This window comes from Dama dama, chromosome 13 (genome assembly GCF_033118175.1).
Source record: "Dama dama isolate Ldn47 chromosome 13, ASM3311817v1, whole genome shotgun sequence".
Classification (NCBI taxonomy): Eukaryota; Metazoa; Chordata; class Mammalia; order Artiodactyla; family Cervidae; genus Dama; species Dama dama.
In genome coordinates this window covers 56,963,840-56,982,463 of record NC_083693.1, presented here as the reverse complement: position 1 = coordinate 56,982,463, position 18,624 = coordinate 56,963,840, and the positions used below count along the sequence as shown (strand labels likewise).

The 18,624-nt window shown below is 33.5% G+C and overlaps 1 protein-coding gene across 12 annotated transcripts in view; it reads right to left on the bottom strand.

The window, feature by feature from the left end:
- The window catches only part of MIA2 (MIA SH3 domain ER export factor 2), an 88,701-nt gene that overhangs the window by 27,493 nt on the left and 42,584 nt on the right, over positions 1-18,624 (bottom strand). For 9 of the 12 annotated variants that reach the window (XM_061159205.1, XM_061159203.1, XM_061159207.1 and 6 more), the window contains 12 exons: positions 17,232-17,303; positions 15,740-15,766; positions 15,078-15,188; positions 14,361-14,432; positions 13,363-13,467; positions 9,077-9,199; positions 6,908-7,028; positions 5,385-5,431; positions 4,547-4,637; positions 1,993-2,131; positions 1,247-1,348; positions 177-237 (listed from right to left, as the gene is read on the bottom strand). In XM_061159205.1, coding sequence (XP_061015188.1) covers positions 177-237; positions 1,247-1,348; positions 1,993-2,131; positions 4,547-4,637; positions 5,385-5,431; positions 6,908-7,028; positions 9,077-9,199; positions 13,363-13,467; positions 14,361-14,432; positions 15,078-15,188; positions 15,740-15,766; positions 17,232-17,303 — 1,071 coding nt within the window. The remainder of the gene's footprint in view (positions 1-176; positions 238-1,246; positions 1,349-1,992; positions 2,132-4,546; positions 4,638-5,384; positions 5,432-6,907; positions 7,029-9,076; positions 9,200-13,362; positions 13,468-14,360; positions 14,433-15,077; positions 15,189-15,739; positions 15,767-17,231; positions 17,304-18,624) is intronic. The other 3 variants (XM_061159204.1, XM_061159206.1, XM_061159210.1) reach the window with 1 other exon arrangement.

Here is an 18,624-nt window from a genome sequence, read left to right as displayed (position 1 = left end):
ATAGCAACTTTAAACAATGTCTCTTGTCCCAGAATCTTTGCTCCCTAGAAATGTTCGGCCACCACATGCAAAACCTCAAGAGACTAACTATACTCCTGCATCAAAACAGATATGAATTCAAACAAATCACCACTGTTTTAAGTTACACATACACACACACACACACACACACATACCTGTCCTTGATAAGAATGAATAGTTCTCTCCAACTCCTCTTCTAGATCTTTGGCTCGCTTTCTATAAAGAACAATCATTCTACTCTTAACATAAACTAAGAAATGACAGAACACGCTATCTCTACTGAAAATATTAATTAATTTAACACCTAGACTGCTTTGTTTCATGTAATGCTAGAACTCCACATGTTCATCACCTTTGGTGTTGCTGGTTTAGTTGCAAGGTTCTAAAGCATATTTTTTTCCTGATATAATTTAAACATTAGGTAAGCTTTAGGAATATTACTACTTGAGTTTACCTAAGACAAAAATCATGAAAAGATTTAGATGGAATACTGGCTCATTTTCATTTTTAAGAAGCATATTGGGAGATGTATTCAGATGTCTAGTGTCTTAATAGAACTCTAGGAAATTAAAGATCTGTGAGAAAGAAAATGCTATTACCTTTATAAAACTAAAAAGACTTAAAGTTCATAAGACTATAAAAAGACCTTATAAGACTAAAAACTTCTTTTGGATAAAATTCAAGCTTGCTCTTCCTAATGTAAAATGAAGTATCACAACAATTTGGAGTACTGTTGAATCTTGTCACTTATTTTCTCTAGGTTTTTATTATTTCTATTATTTTAGGATTGATTATTTCAGTAAGGATTGAGCTAAGGTAAAAACTAGATTTATGGTCTTATAAACACTTCTTCATAACTTTAATTAAGGCTTATTCTTTTTGCAGCATACTTCTCAAACTGATTGATATTATATACATTCTTCCCCATGTGAACCAAAGAGGAAAGACCTTAAAATTAGTCACATTGACAAAGTTCTTAACTTTAACATAATATAGGATTGCCCATATTCAAATCCAACTACTCTAAGAGGTTTTGAATTACATAAAGTAAAACTTTTTTCCTTTTTATATTTTCTGTATAATCGCATAAGAGCAAGACATCTAAATGAAAATAATAAAACAAAATTATGGGGGATTTTTTTTGATTATTATTTTTTTCTGCTTTTGGGCTTTTGTATGGATACCCTTCCTACCTCAAAAAGAAAGGGGTGAAATATATTCATACCTATAGGTCTCCAGCTCTTCAGCTGCATGGTTGATCTTTTCATCAGCTTTGGAAAGTTTCTCCTCTTTCTCTAACCGGTAATTTTCCTCCATTGTCAATTTCCTTAAAAGAAAAAGTATTTTATTTCTGTTATTGTATGTCATAAAATAACCAATGGTATATTTTTAATTATATCACAACTGGTGATTTATTCTACTGCTTCCCATAAAGCAACCTGTAAATATCAATAAAAACATCACACGTAAGAAAAAAACAAATGTACCTGAGTGTGGAATTTAATATAATAGAATCAAATTGTAAAGCACCTTATCAATACAGTACTACTAATACAGACGCTTTAAGAGTTCACCATTAGCATTTATATTTTTATCATTGAACAAAAAATGTTTCAAAATCAAATAACTTTCTTAAAAAAATAAATTGATGAGATGCAACCCAATCATAAATTAAGAACTTTGAATAACCACATAATGAAAGTGAAAGTCACTCAGTGGTGTCCAACTCTGTGACCCCATGGACTATAGAGTCTGCGGAATTCTCTAGGTCAAAATACTGGAGTGGGTAGCCTTTCCCTTCTCCAGGGGATCTTCCCAACACAGGAGTTGAACCCAAGTCTCCCACATTGCAGGTGGATTCTTTACCAGCGGAGCCACAAGGGAAGCCTAAATAATCACATAAGCTGAAAGCAAAATATCTTTAAGCTGTTTTATCTGCCACTCAATGGAGTGATCAATGTAATTTATTACCTGTGAAGTATCATTTCATTTTCTTGATATAGTTCAGTCATTACTTTAAGTTTCTGCTGAAGTTTTTGAGTTTCACTTTCGAACTGTGTATTTTCTGACTGTAAAGATGCTTGTTCAGTCTGGAGATTTTTAATACACTCTACAGAAAAATTTTTTAAATCACAATTAAGGGAGCAAATATTTTGAGCTACACATTGATATTTTATAAAAATAAAAATTACAAAAACTAATTATTAATAAGCTAAATTCTTTCTGACAGAAAATTGATATTTTGTTCGCCTAAATACCTTTTAACATGTTAAAGAGCTATATAAATTATAATTTTTTTTATTATTTAAGGATTTCCTACAAAAAATTTCTAAAACCTTCAGTACTCTAATTCTAGCATCTAATTTTCAGTCTAGGAGACAAAAGTCACTAAAATTCTCAAAGTTTTGGTGATGAGGATTTTGAAGGCAAATACTTTAGCTTAATATTTCCTGTGACTCTCTCCCACATGATTAATAATGTATCTTTTTTTCGCTAGTAAAGTTTACCCATTAATACTTCTACCCAGCCTCTTTTTAAGCCAAAATTTTTATACATGGTAAAAATCAAGCCAGAAATTTGGGTCTTCTCATAATGAATGCCCCAAAGTCCTGCTGGTTCACACCAGATCAAGACTGGAAAGGAAAATACTAACTTTAGCTTTGTTTCAACCTAAAAGAATCATCCATGAAAATTAAACAATTCTAATTAATTATGATTATAAAATAATTAGTGGGTACACTAATTAGGGAAATTATTTGTTTCAACATAACATAATTCAACTCCTCTAAGACTAAGGTGACATCTCCCCAAAAAATGTGTATGAATCACGACCATACGACAAATCTTGAAACAAGGCAAAACTCACTCTGCCTAAACAGGACAATTCCAAACCATACTAACAATCATTAGAATTTTATTGATTTATGTAATGTTATATAATTATTCTAAAACATCTACTAATTAAATATACACACCAAAAAGACAGTTTAATACCTTAACATTAAATGATTAAATGTGCAGAAAATTGTCCACATCTGTCTTTCCAAGAAATTTTTAAATCTAGATCAGTAAAGTTTGTTGACCTTTGGCCTTAAGCCATTGCCATGTCATCTTAACAATTCTTAACAAGCCATTGTTAAGTCACTTAACTGACATTCATGTTGGATATTACTTTTTTTAAAATTGGATCATCTCTATTTAAAAAGAAAAATCAAACCAACACTTAAACTTTCATTCTATTTTTTCACTTCTACCATAACTATTTTGTCTCAAATCCTCTGTATCTTAAAATAGCACTGTAAATGATTACCAAAAACGGCAGGGTCAGAGGAGAAACAATTCAGAAGAAAACCTTTCTGTTCTGAATAGAAGATAAATTATAGAAATTTATCTTTCATGACTCCCTAAAATAAGAAAGATTTGCAAGAAGGGACACAAAGTCTCCAAATACTAGTTTTAGAAAAATAGTAATTTGCCAAGATACCATATTAAGTGATGGGGTAACTGGTGAGCAAATTCCTTACTATCCCAGCACTCACTACAGTTCCTCACTGAGAGCTGGTTAATGTACTAAAATAGGGCTTCCTTGAAAGTAGGCTCCGTATCTTTTCCTCTTATAAATCTCCCATGGCTTTCAGTACTATACATTAGCAAAACTTTAAGTTAATATTAATGTTTTTCAAAACTCACAAATAACCGAACTACCAGTACCATGTGAATAGGGCAATGATAATTTTTTAAATAATCTGTATCTTTGGTGGCTCAACCTTTTCAAAAAATGTCTTATTATAAACCCAGTTTACTTATTTTAGAAATTTTTGAAAATATAGATAAGTAAAAAGAAAACAGAAATCTGTCCATGATCCCATATTCAAAGAGAATCATGGCTGACATTCGAGAATGTCCTTCCATCATTTTTTTATGCTAACAGTTATGCTGAATTTTTTTTTTTTTTTTTACAATATGGAATGTTCCTTACATCAACTTTTAAAATTTTGGAACATAACAGTATTTGTTCACTTGAGGGAAAAAAATGCTATCAGCAAAATAAAAAAAAATCATCTTTTCAATGAAAAAAAACATCAGTTCTACAGGTCTAACATCATTCCCATTTATGTTAATATACTATGCAAGGACATTAGAGGAAAAAACTGTACCATAAAAAGATCTATAAAATATAGAAGTACCACTACTAAAAATCAAATTGGCAATTAACAAAGTTTTTTTTAACTAAGTTTTAATTTGCTACTTTTTAATAACTAAAACCATACCAAATATTTGACAACGAAATTCAAAGTACAGCTTTACGTTTTTTTAATAATGCCATTAATTTTATATAAATATGGGGGAAACGATATGACTTTACCAACAATAAAAACTCAGACTAACTTTTCACAAATAACAAACAAAAGTAAAAAAAAAAAAATCAAATTGTATCTCCCCATAATTGATTCAATTAATGTTCTATTCTCTATAAGAAGACATATTTATTTAAAGAAACTTTGTATGTCTATAGATTATCTACCTGTAAGCTCTTCTTTTGTTTTATCAACTTCAGATAATTGAGTGTAAATTTGGTTTCTTTCTCCTTCTAGGGTTTTTAAAGAAGCTCTTAACTTCAAAGAATGGGAGAAGGAGAAGGAAAAAAGCAACATTAAACAATTATACCAAAACAAACAAAAATCTCAATATAACATCTTAATCCTTTGAAGCTCTTTTACACTCCGATGAAATTACTACCCAGACTACAGAAGCCAACAATGGAGTTTCCATCTTAGAAAGTTAGCAAAGTCATCAACACATGTAAATCTCAAAACAGGAATAAAGAAGTCAGTGACTAATGCTTGAACAGCAGCTGTTTGCCTTCAGCACATAAATTTTGATCAAAGCAACCTTCAAGCTACATTACTGAAACTTCACATAGATCAATAAAGATCAAGATACCACTACTAGGATGAAACAGAGTAGGGATAAATCACAAGAAAATGAATCTAGTACCTACTTCTCAAGATAAGATATGGGGCAACAGATTATTAGAAAACACTGAGACCAGAGGATGAAGAACACTGAAAGAGGAAAACTGTGGGAAAATATGTAGTAAACAATCTTCATACAGTCCTTATCCAAAGAAACGAGTGCACACCTTGAAAATTTTTATTACAATAAATTCTAAAAACTAACAATATGAATTTCTAGTTACCGTAAAAAAATTAAAAAGCAACTGAAGAAAATTCTGATCACTTCTAAAACTTCTGTCACTTATATGGTTAACTATAAAATGGACATTTAAAACAGTTACTAGAATATATGGATTTAATCCATGCTTTATCTGTTTCTCTATATTCTTATGTAGTAATGCAAACCTTAGCAGCATGAATCAGTTTCTTCAAAGCTCCTTTTGGTTGATTATCTATAGTGAAAAACAAAAACATAATAACTTGATAAAACAGTACAATGCCACAACAGACAGCCAAATGATTTTATTAGTTCACTCAACTAGAGCTTTATAATCCCTTGCTACAATAAAGAATATAAGGCACAGTGGCCTCAGACCTGCTCCAAGGAAGCTAAACAAAAAAAGCAATGGAATTATCATAGTATCATGTAACACGGTTCTTCACCACTAACTCCAAAAACAGAGTTAAAATAAGCATTTGGGAATCACCTAAATCTAGCCCACAGTTTCAATTATTCTTAGAATCCCTCATCAGACAAAATATGACCAGAATTATATTCCAAATTAAAATAACATTAAACATGAGTTTTCTCATTAGAAAAATAATTATTTCTAAAAAAAATAAATTAAAATTAAAAAAAAAGAAAAATAATTATTTCTTACAGGATAAAGCAGAAGTAAAAAAGTACAAACAGAACTATATGTCTTTACTTTGGAGTGTACTTTTCTTCCAAGACATTAATGTTATCATCAAAGAAAATCTTTAAAAAAAAAAATCACACCTTCTCCTTAACACATTTTTTACTGACACAGAGGATGGAGGGAGAGAAAAGAGAAAGGTTACAAAAGTCAGAGAAACTATCACTGGGGGGAAACTCAAAGAAGATACCTGAGACCTCTCTGCACTGTTCTTATGATTTTCTGTGAGTCTATACATCAAAACAAGATGTTCTCTTTCAAAGTCAAAAGAACTGATCTGAAAACACACTAAGTGGCTATAGGGAATCTAACTTCTGCTGAGTTTTCATACTGCAACCAGCAATGGCAACAGAATTTGGGCTGGTAAAAATTAAAGTACTGTCACCAAATGAACCATCTAAAGAAATGCATCTTAAGGCATTCATTTATATAACACTCAATTTTCCAACTACTCACCCATCCATTTGATCTGCTTACAGTACAGGGGCAAATAGGCATGGGAAGAATTATGATGCAATGTGAAGACTGCTGTGGTCGTGGTTGTGGTTTAGTCACTAAATCATGTATGACTCTTGCGACCCCTTGGATTGTAGCCCACCAGGCTCCTCTGTCCATGTGATTTCCCAGGCAAGAATACTGGAGTGGGCTGCCATTTCCTTCTCCAGGGGATTTTCCTGACCCAGGGATCGAACACACATCTCCCGCCTTGCAGGCGGTCCCCTACATTACAGGCAGATTCTTTACCACTGAGCCACCAGGGAAGCCAAAGACTGCTATAATGTACAACACATAAAAAGAACAGAGATGAGGAAGGCTGAAAGTCTATCTGAGGCACTGAAGAAAGATTTACTGAAATGGAGCTATCTTAGCTGAAACAACCATAAGGGATAGCGAGAGACGAAAAGAATATTACATGAGTATATAAAGAGTATTATGCACATGGGGAACTAAAAGGATATACAAGAGCCAGTCATCATTTCCAGTAAAAGAAGATGAGTTATGACTTAATACCTAGATATGCATCATTTTCTGAATCACTCTTCATTTCCCATTCCAAGTTATCATCATCTGTAATGTCTTCACCAAGTACAGCAGTCCAGTCTTTCATCTTTCGTAAGCGCTCTGTCAGAGACTTGACATTTACCAAAGGGGGAAAAAAAGAGGGTAATGCCTTATGCTGACTTTACAACCTCTGAATGCATAACTGTAGTCTAAAAATCAATCCACATAGATAAAAGTACATGAGCTCTTACTCTCTACCCAGCATAAAATATGTAAATACTCTCAAAAACTAACATTTATTTACTATTAAGGTCTACAGGTTAGAAATAACAACTGGTTACTCTTAAGTCAAATATGAAAAGTGAAAACGCAAAGTGTCAGTCGCTCAGTCAGGTCCGACTCTTCATGACCCCATGGACTGTAGCCCACCAGGCACCTTTCTCCATGGAATTCTCCAGGCAAGAATACTGGCGTGGGTAGCCATTCATTTCTCTAGTGATCTTCCAACTCAGGGATCGAACCCAGGTCTCCTGCATTGCAGGTGGATTCCTTACCATCTGAGCCACCAAGGAAGCCCAAATCAAATAAATATAATACCTAGTAATGGCCCATTTTTGCTAAATGTATCAATGACTATACAGTAACAAGATTTCTTACGTGGTATTTCTCACTGCCACAATAAGAGCAGTCATTAACATGAGAACAAATTTTGTGTGAAGTCAAACAAATCCCCAGGTGAAGTACATGATATATGAAAAAAGAGATTTCACAGATTCAATTTATTCAAGTAGACAACTAGCTGAGGAGATCAACTGACATAACTGACAAAAAGAAAAAGAAATTGTAAAAGAGAATCTGAGTTGCAACATTACAGTCTTTGCTATAGTTCTTTTTGAATTTTCTTAAAGATTTTCTTACACTATAGAGAATAAAATAGACTATTCCATGTATTTCTGTGGAAGGACACACCTAAAAGACTGATTCTGCTCTATAATTTCCACCCTCCAATCTCCTCCCTTTTGAGAGTTCCAGGCACAAATATCATGGCCTACAGCTCTGAGTAGAGCTTGAGATTAGCACCTCATTCTTCTTCTGTTAGGAAGAGTCCCAAGTCTTTTAGCAAAGTTTAGGAAAAAATAAAACAAAACAATATGCCAAATTACAAATACAAATCCTAATGATGGAACTGTGAAAACATCTTTGCAAGCATGCTAAGTCGCTTCAGTCGTGTCCAACTCTTTGTGACCCCATGGACTGCAGCCCTCTAGGCTCCTGTCCATGGGATTCTCTAGGCAGGAACCCTGGAGTGGGCTGCCATGCCCTCCTCCAGGGACCGTCCCGACCCAGGGATTGAGCCCCCGTCTCCTGCACTGGCAGGTGGGTTCTTTACTGTTGAGACACTGAGGAAGCCCCCAAAACATCCTTAGTAGTGAAGAAAATAGTGTAAATGTATAGCTTTCAAGATGACATCATCCACTTCACTGTGCAGGTTACAGAATGTTAGTTGTACATCTTATTAGTTAATATTCACACTTGAGTATCTGTTTGCAGCTTAAAAATGTAAGATTTAAAAGTGTAGGCAGGAAAAACTGGTAGAAGGGAGAGATAAGAAGTAGGAAAAAAATCAATAAATCTTAACAGTAATACCAATTATTTTATTCCTAATGGAGTTAAAGTGCAACTAGATTTACCTAAAATATTCATCTCTGTGAAAGTACATATACTGGTTAATCTAGGCATTAAAGATATTCATATTTATATTCAATGCATATAACTTCATTTGTCCAATTTATAAAATTCTTTCTAACTCTTCTCATCAACAAAAAAAGATGGAAATCTTAAGATAAAAGCTAAAATCCAAAGTCTTTTGTCTTTCTTCATTAAATAGCTAGGCTAAAATAGAAGAGAGAAGAAAAAAGGACACGGGGAATACATATATATACATATATATATATACACACACACATATATATACACACACACACTACAAATCTACAAGTTTTCAAAGAACATTTGGCAACAAGAATAAAAACACAGTACAACTAGCAATGTTTGCCAAAAAGTACATCTCCTCAAATGTCCTCAAAATAAAAGCTGTTAAAAACAAAACTTCTTATATTTCACAATTAATTTAAAGTTGTAGCTTAACTCAGTCATTAAACCAGCAGGGCCATTTACCTTAATTTGATTTTCTTTATCACACAGAACTTGTTCCACATGTACTTTGTAGTCTTCAAATGTTATTTTCTGTTTATTAAGCTCATTCACTTGTTCTCTCAATTCTTCAGCTTCTTGTAAAAGCTAAAATTTAAACCCCAAAGAAAAAGAAAAGCAACTCTTATTATCTCATCATATTTATGCACAGGTACACTTATTTATGGGGTTCCCTTGTGGTTCAGCTGGTTAAGAATACACCTGCAATGCGGGAGACCTGGGTTCCATCCCTGGGTTGGGAAGATTCCCTGGAGAAGGGAAAGGCTACCCACTCCAGTATTCTGGCCTGGAGAATTCCATGGACTGTATATCCATGGGGTCACAAAGAGTCGGACACAACTGAGCGACTTTCACTTTCACACTTATGTATGTAAGGTGTATCATTAATAGAACCTCACAAAAAGGAGAGTAACTCGTATTCTTGTATCAAACTCAGGTGTAGATGCACTTATTTATATATACCTAGGAGCACCACTAATAAAGAGGCTTCCCGGGTCACTCAGTGGTAAAGAATTCACCTGCCAGCACAGGAGACCTGGGTTTGATCCCTGGGTTGGGAAGATCCCTTGGCGACAGAAATGGCAACCCACTTCAGTATTCTTGCCTGGGAAATCCCATGGACAGAAGAGCCTGGTGGGCTAGAGTCCACGGAGTTGCAAAGAGTCCAACACAACTTAGCAACTGAGCACACATGCACCACTAATAAATATTATACAACAAAATGTGTTGCTAAGAAAGGCGAGAAAAAAGGAAGTGGTGAGGAAGGAGGAGTGTAATGAGGAAAGAAGGGAAGGAAGGAAGGGCTCCCTTTTTCAAAGAACTTTTAAAACATGGGTTTTAAAGTAAAATAACAGACACTTTAACATTCTTCAACTACTTACATGACAAATTTATATCAAATTAAAAGCTTTCTGAGACAAACACACTTGTTAGATTTGGCCATTTTTTGCCATTCTTTATATCCCATATAACATGCCATACCTCATTTATATTAATCTTTTTTTTTTAATCATGGGCCATTTTGTGGCTAACTAACCTTCAGAAATACCCTTAATCTAGAATAGATCAAATTCTGCATAAACAATCTTCTACTGTACAGACTTTTACAGAGGAGAACTTTCTCAACATGAATAAACGGTAAAGATGGTCATATAAGATAAACTTAACTACATAATGCTTATTTCAAAGTTTTAAAAATCAAAAATTAACAAAAATAAAACTTAAAATTTAAAAACAAGCAAGTAACTAGAAAGAAATATTTATATATACCAAAGGGTTAATAACTGTAATATGCAAAAAGCTTTTAGAAGTCAGTAAGAAAAACAGGTCCTCTCCCCCAAAAAACAGAATCAGCAAGTAATTTACAAAACAATCAGCCTATATATATATGGAAAAAAGGCCAATTTTATTTAATCTTTAAAACTCTATTTTATTAAATAGTAATTACTGGGTTTCCCTGCAAAATTAAGGCTTCATCAGCATATTCCCTAGCACACAAAATACTAGTCCTTCTCCACGTATGTTAGTAAAATAAGACAATTTTGACAGATTAAAAATAAATAAGAATTGAAGAATAAAACTTGGATTTGGTGACTGGCTGATCTTTAGTGAGTTACTAAGGAGACTGCATGCAAAGCAAGCAGTCTTATTAGGTTAAAGAAGGAATGTGTTAGACCATGGAGTCAGTGCATACAGAATAGTTTATTTCAAAAACTCTGATGACCAAAAAGGAGTTAGATTAAAGCAGCTATAAAGAGTAAGACAATCTAGATGAAATATTTTCAATGTACAGAAGGTCACTTTTGACTATATTGATAACACAGCAAAATTAACACAGGATGTATTGATACCAGCCACTTTCTCCTGACATCTACTAAGATGACAGTAAAGAGGTGTAATGGGGAAAAAAAGCATAAACCCACAAGGAAAAAAGACAAATGTGATGAAGAAAAAGATAGTTCCAGAAGTGGAAAGTGATGGAAGCATAGTAAAAGACCAGACAATTGAAATCTAAGGCAGAAGATGGTAGAGTCTAAAAGCAGTGTTGACTTGATACAAACCAGGAAGGCTCATGTACTAGTTTATAAGTGGAATGAAAAGAGAAGTACTGCTCAAAAATCTGTATGAAAACCAGTTAGAGAAAACCCCATGTTCTCCCCACACATACATATACAAACATTCTAATTCTCAGTTCATCCCTCTCTCCCTCTTTTACATGCACGAACACATGCATGTGCACACACACTTACACAGACATACACATCTGGCAAAAGCCTGGAGGGTTTTATTCTCTGGAGAGCTAGAATCTGAAACTCTGGGACACCTGACCCAGGTAAAGGTGTGAGTAATAAGCTGTAAGCATAAAAGCATTAAGTGAAAACTGATTTACTGAACAGTGAGATACCAGCTCCTTACCTCACTAAGCTGCTTACCTCAATGTTCACCAACAGCCCTATACCTCCCAAATAGGAACTGTGGAGGACTCATCCCTGTGGAAAATGGTCTCTGAATACCAACATCTGGACACCCTCCAAAGAAATACCCTAGCCAGATTACTATGTAGAAAGGCCCATAAGAAACACACACAGGGCTTCCAACTAGATTTGGAGACCCCTACTATTAAATAAATAGACACCCATGAATCACCAAACATCTGAAAAAAGACACTCTTAGACAAAAGACATAGACTAAAACAGAAAACAAAGGAACTCAAAGAAAACAAGGTAACTCAGCAAAAAAAAAAAAAAAAATCAAAAAAGAGTAGGGGGAAAAAACATGACGTCCTCAGCAAAGTAAGACATTGCATCCATGAAACCAGTAAAAAGCATAAGCAAAACAACAAAGAATTCTTACAAGTAAAAAATATCAGAGAATAAGTGAACAAAAGTTTCATAGTCATAAAGAAACCAAAAAAGACATTTTAAAATAATTTCATACATCATACAAAATACACCCCAAAATGAATGAAATAATTCCAGTGAATTTCCCAGAGCTGAATCAAGAGTTTCTAGACAGAGTGTATCCAACAAATATATGGAAAAAGACCCACACTAAGCCATATCATTGTGAAATTTCAGAGAAGTGGAAATAATGAAAGATACTAAAATTTCCCACAGAGGAAAAGAGTAGGTCACAAAAAAGGTTCAGTAATCCAAACAGCACTTGACTTTTTACAAGTGAGTCTGGAAAATGAAGACAATAGAGCAATAATGTCAAAAGTTCAAGAAAAGAAAAACTGGAACCCAGAAGGTATCCAACCAAAATGTTAGCAGTATGAGAGAAGACATTCTAAGTCATGAAACTTCTTTAAAAGTTCCCTCCTATACTTTTCCTCAGGAAGATAATCAAGGGAATTTACCACATAAAGCACACACAGGACATAAGAAATAGAAGATCCAACACAGAAGACAGACAAGTCAAAGGATACGGGGAGAAGTGAAATCTCAGAACGGCAGAAATATAACAGACCTAGAGAACAAGTTCCTACTGAACTAGGATGGAAGACCCCAGAAAGTACTGCTTCAGGGAAAAAAATGAAATTAGTAGATTAACCAAAGCCTTTGCACACATAAACAAAATATTTACATAATCTCTAAAAGAGACATTTATGATTGAAATACAGATAAGTTACAGATAGGTATAAAAGAAGCAAGACAATTATTAACTCTATGGCAAACAAAAAGTTGAGTGAAACAGAATGCGTAATCAGAGCACATCATGTGGCTTAGCTGTGAACAAGTTTAGAAAATTATAAATAATGTTATAATTTTAAAAAATTTCCCACTGAAAAATTCTAACTGTATTGGGAGAACAGTAGGAGAGGAAATATGTTTGGGTATGTGGCAGTGTCTACATATGTGAGGAGGAAGAAGATAAAAGTTAAATCCTTACAATATCTGCCACCTTAAGTAACTGCTTCTGTCTTTAGGCCCCTAGCTGCAATAACTGCCATGGTTTTCTCTGCTCTCCTACAATCTGGCTTTGAAGATTTGTGCTAAACGCTATTTGCTATTATTATCAAAATGGTGAGTGTCCAGGCTTACTTTCACTCCTGGGGGAACACGGTTCCAGGAATACAGACCTTTGTATGCTATACAAAAGAGACACCATAGGATACATAGAGATTGCCCTGCTCTTGTGGTCTCCAGAAATAGCCTACTTTTGCCCCTAAGCATGAGTCAGTCATAAGTATGCCTGGAACATTTATAACCATATACTCACAAGTTGAGGAGTCCCTTTTCAGTACAAACCTGTTTCTGGCTTTCCTGAAGTTGAGAATTTTCACTCAGAGCATCTTTTATAGCTATCTTAAGTCGTTCTTCATTCATCTGAAATATTTTGAAGGTTGTTTTGGCCTAAGTAAAATACAACATAGTGAGATTACAAGAATTGGTTTGATAGCCCTTTTTTATACACACTCCTTGAAATATGTGATTAAAATTTAAAATATGCCAATATTAATAGGAGAGGCAGCATGCTATAGCAGAAAAAAGGCTGACTTAAACTCACGGTCTAGTCCCTCAAGGTCTAGTTGCTCTGCCACTAACTTGCCACATGACTCTGGACAAATGATTTAACCTCTCGTAACCTTCTATGTACTACCTGGCAAATTTCATTAACTTTCTATTGTCTCTCTTACTAGAACTTAAAATCCACAAGAGCCTTTCTGTCCATTTTGTCTAGTAATATCAAGTGCCGATCACCTTCAACAGTGAACAGTACACACAGCTATGGCTCAAGAAATACTATTCAATGAAAAGAATGAACTCTCCTCAGATACTGTGTATCTTACGACTGTATTAGGGCCTCCCTTGTGGCTCAGCGGTAAAGAATCTGCCTGCCAATGCAAGAGACACAGGTTCAATCCCTGATCCAGGAAAATTCCACATACCAAGGACCAACTAAGCCTGTTTGCTATAACTATTGAGCCTGTACTCTAGAGCCCAAGAGCCACAACTACTGAGTCCACGCACCACAACCACTGAACCTCGTACACCTAGAGCCTGTGCTCTGTAGCCAGAGAAGTCACTGCACTGACAGGTGTGCATAGCTTCCAGAGAGTTAGCCCCCACTGCCCACAGCTAGAGAAAAAGCCCGCATGGCAACAAAGACACAACACAACCAAAAATAAATAAGATGTTTTAAAAACTGTACCTAAATTCTAATATTTAATTCTTTAATCATAAAAGTAATAGCAAAACGTAAATGATTTTGAAAGCAATAGATCTATTAAAATAATTCAACTTACTTCAGCTACTTGTGATTTGAGGGACTTGGATTCATCCTCTAGGGACTGGATCCTTTTTGAAATGTCCGACATCTAAAAAGACAGTATCAATCAACAAGTATTTACTGAACTTGTCCAATTTTCAAGATGCTATTTCTATCAAGTATATTATTAACCTAACACTTTTGCTCCAAAAGGGAGGATTCAAATTAAGAAAACTTAACAGCTATATGCTTAAAGGGATTTTATATGAAAGTTATATAACAACAACATTTCAACTCATCTTTAATATTTCTTAACATTTAAGTTATATATAAGAAGGCTACTAGCATTATATCTTACTAAATAATCTCACACATTAAGATCATCCTTAGGACAGATTTTAATATAAAGACAAATAAAGGAAAGTTTAACTTCCTAAAACACTTTCTGAGTAATAAAAAACAAAACTACTATGTATGTGATTATTCAACTTAAATGATTTATGTGAGCTATTCCATAGTGCAAACAGAAAATTTCTATAAGAATATGCAAGAAATGTAACATAGGAATGCTAACCTCTAGCAAATGAAAAGAGCTAGAGGACCCAGAAAATTTTATTCTCCACTTTATAGCCTTCTCTATTCTTTGGACTTTTTTTTTTACAGTGCATGTAATACTTTAACCGAGATCATATAACTTTTTTTTAACTCAATAACTGTGTTTTTCCTATAGTCTCCTCAAACACAAAAGTCCTACCAACTCATCTTGCTTCGAATGTTTAGATTTCTCTTCCTTTAACTCTTTTTCTAGAATGAGTATTTCATCCTCAAGTTCAGATTTGAACCCGTTCAATTTTTCACAGAATGCCTGAAAGAGGAATAAAACTTTATAAGACAGTCATGGGAATATTTGGTCAAGATAAATCAGATGAATGTAATCAAAAACACACACTGTAAGTTAAATAAAAAGTCTAGCTCAAATATTCGTTCATTTTTATAACACTGAAATAACAGCAATATTAGCAGGTGTTAGCAAACTTTTTCTATAAAGTGATAGTAAATATTTTAGGCTTGAAAGCCATGCAGTTTCTGTCCCAGCTAAAGTCATATACATGTGTAGCAAGAAAGCAAAGACAATACATAAATGAATGAGCATGGCTGTGTTTCAATAAAATTTTATTTACAATAACAGGTGGAGCGCTCAGAGCCTAGTTTGCCAACTTCTGCTCTAAAGCATTATAAAAGAAGCAATGAGAAAAAACCCAATTTCATAGAATACATAAAATCAAAAATAAACTCAAAAGACAATCAAGATAATATTCTACACTGAATTAAGACTTATTTTCTGTGGCCTTTTTAATTTAAAATGATTAATTATTGGATTATCCAGTTGGAATTTAAATACTGTAATAAACATACCTCTGATATTTGTGATCCTTCAACAAACTTGTTAAAAGAAAAATAAACCAAAAGAATCAAAGAACTTAATGCAGGCCAAAATAAAACTGAATAAGTACATACTATATCATACTGGTTAAAAAGCATATTTATATATATGCATATATTTCCCCAGATTTGACTATCTGATGATACGAGTTCTCTGACTTGAATCAAAATTACCCTGATATTTGGATTTTATCTACAGATTCAAACAGCAATTTTTTGTAACTATACCACATTATAGTTTATATTCAACTATGCTTACCAATCTTGAAAATAAACACTGTATGTTTCAAAAAATTACTACAATTAGAGAAAAACTTCTAAAATATTCATTTTAAAGTAAAAATTCAATGCCTAAGAATAAATTGGTGTGCTTTATTTTATCCACAACATTGCAAAGCTTAAGTAAATATATTTGCGCTTCAGTTTTTGTTCTTTTGTCAGCATGCTAAATTCCGTGTGAAATTCTATTTTATTCAATCTAATAAGTTACTATCAGAACACCAGTTAACACAGAGGGTCAACAAATAAAATATAATAATTTCAACAAGTTCTTGAGAATATTAACTGGTAAAATGAAGAAAGAAAAGGTTAAGAATTCAGTTTTACTTGGAATTCAATTTATGACTTCCTTTGGACGCTACTAGGAAATTCTGATCCATATGCTTTGATGATTATAAACATCAGTGACGGAGAATTGCGAAGCTAAACTGAACATATATACCAAAGGTACAAAGTCCATCATTTTCTACTTTAACATTAGTATGCTTTTTACAACAATTCCATCTCTAAACAGTAGCAGGACACTCCTATTACAAACCCTTATCTGTCATACCTTGACATTTTCCTTCCTTACTATTAGCCAAAATCAAACCTGGCTCAGGAGCGCCAACTCTGTATTTCTTCCAAACTCTACATTCTGTGGCATCATTTGGTACCTTGAAATTGGTCATAGTAGGAGTATATACACAACAGAACTCAGCAGGTGTTACAAATAAAGGCTCCTACTTTTTAGATACCAGCACATCACTGTGTGTAACATTCTAGTCAGCTCCTAACCCTTTGATGAGGTAAAGGCAAGAACTGCCTCAACTTACATAATTTACTATTTCAAATTACTCCTAAATTTATGAAAATGAATTCTATTTTTCCGTCCTGAAGCAAATTGAGCCAAAAAAGGAATGATTACCCTAATGCATTTCCCAGGAATGAAGAATTAAGAGCGTCTATACAACTCTAGATGACAATGAACTGAATATGCTTCACTCAAAACAAGTCATCAACAAAGGCTCAAAATTTTAAAATACCTTATGCTACTTACTAACATTCTATTTCCTATATTTAACTTAAATTTTTTTAAGTTTTAATATCCATGAAATGTGAGTTTTGAGAAGATACATGACTTTTAAAGTTTGTCATTTAGTAAGAACCTTTCTTTTAACTTTTGTAAGTATCTATTTGTTCTTACCTCCAAACTTTGTGCTTCTGTTGACTCCTTTTCAAAGTTGGCATCCTTTAAAGATGACTCTAAGCCTTCATACTGAAAAAAAGCAACACTATAAGTGAAAGTACTATAAATTTTATTCCAAACCTGCCCTCTGACCCACCAATTCTATGAGAAGCAACAGTTAAGACCACACTGCAGAAAGACAGCATCATCCACAGCTTCAAATTTACCACAATAATTTTTATTATACTATTACTGATACTCAACATGGAAAAATCTGGCATTCAAGAAAATAAGATCTGAGTGAGAATCAAGAGAAAAAATGAACAAGAGAAAAAAACAATCTTAGAGGGTTCAGGTAACAGAGTTCTTCAGACAACAAAATAAGTAAGCTTAATATATAAGAGGAACTAAAAGACAATCACTGAGCCAAAGAAAAAGAACTACAAAAAGAGCCACACAACCTTTAGAACCGAAAAAGGCAATAGATGAAATTAAGAAGGCTTAAAAGGTGATTAGGCATAGGTGAAGACAATTAGTAAAATGGAAGCTAGAGCAGAAGAAAATATCCAGACTGAAGTGTGAACAAAAAGATAAGAAATCCAGAGAAATAACAGATATGTGGGATATAGTAAAAGGCTAAAATACAAGTATTTGGAATCCCAGCAAGAGAAGAAAAAAAGAGCAAAAACAATATTTGAAAAGGTTATGATCAAGAGAATTACAAAACAAATAAGACATTAAGCCACAGATTCTGGAACATCATGAAGCCCAGGGATGAATAACAGAAGATACCACATCCACACAACTAATAACACTGCTGAAAATCAAAGATAAAGAGAAAATCATAAAAATAGGCACATAGTTTCTTATAAAGTTATACACTTCCTGCCATATGACCCACTAATTCTGAGATACTTACAAAAGAAAAATAAAAATATATACCCACACACAAAAAAAGCTAGAATGATCATAGCAACTTTATTCATAATAGCCAAAGATGGAAATAACCACATTAAGAGGTAAATGGATAAAAGAAAATGTGGAATGTTGATATAATGCAAATTTACTTTCAAGTTAAAAAAAAAAAACAAACTACTATATGCAACAACATAGTGAATCTCAAAAATACCTGAAAAAAAGCCAGACACAAAAAAGTATGATTTCATTTACAGAAACTCTAAAATAGACAAAAACTAATTTATGGAGATAAAAATATAAACAGTGGTTGCTGGCAGGGGTATGGGACTGAATGAAAATGAGGACAAGGGAATTACAAGGGTGATAGAAATGTTTTATGTATTAATGAGGGTGGTAGATTCCTGGGTGAATACACCTGTGAAAATTCACAGAACTGCGTATTTAAGAATGTCCATTTAACTATTGAAAACTATACTTCAAGTTTTTAAATTGA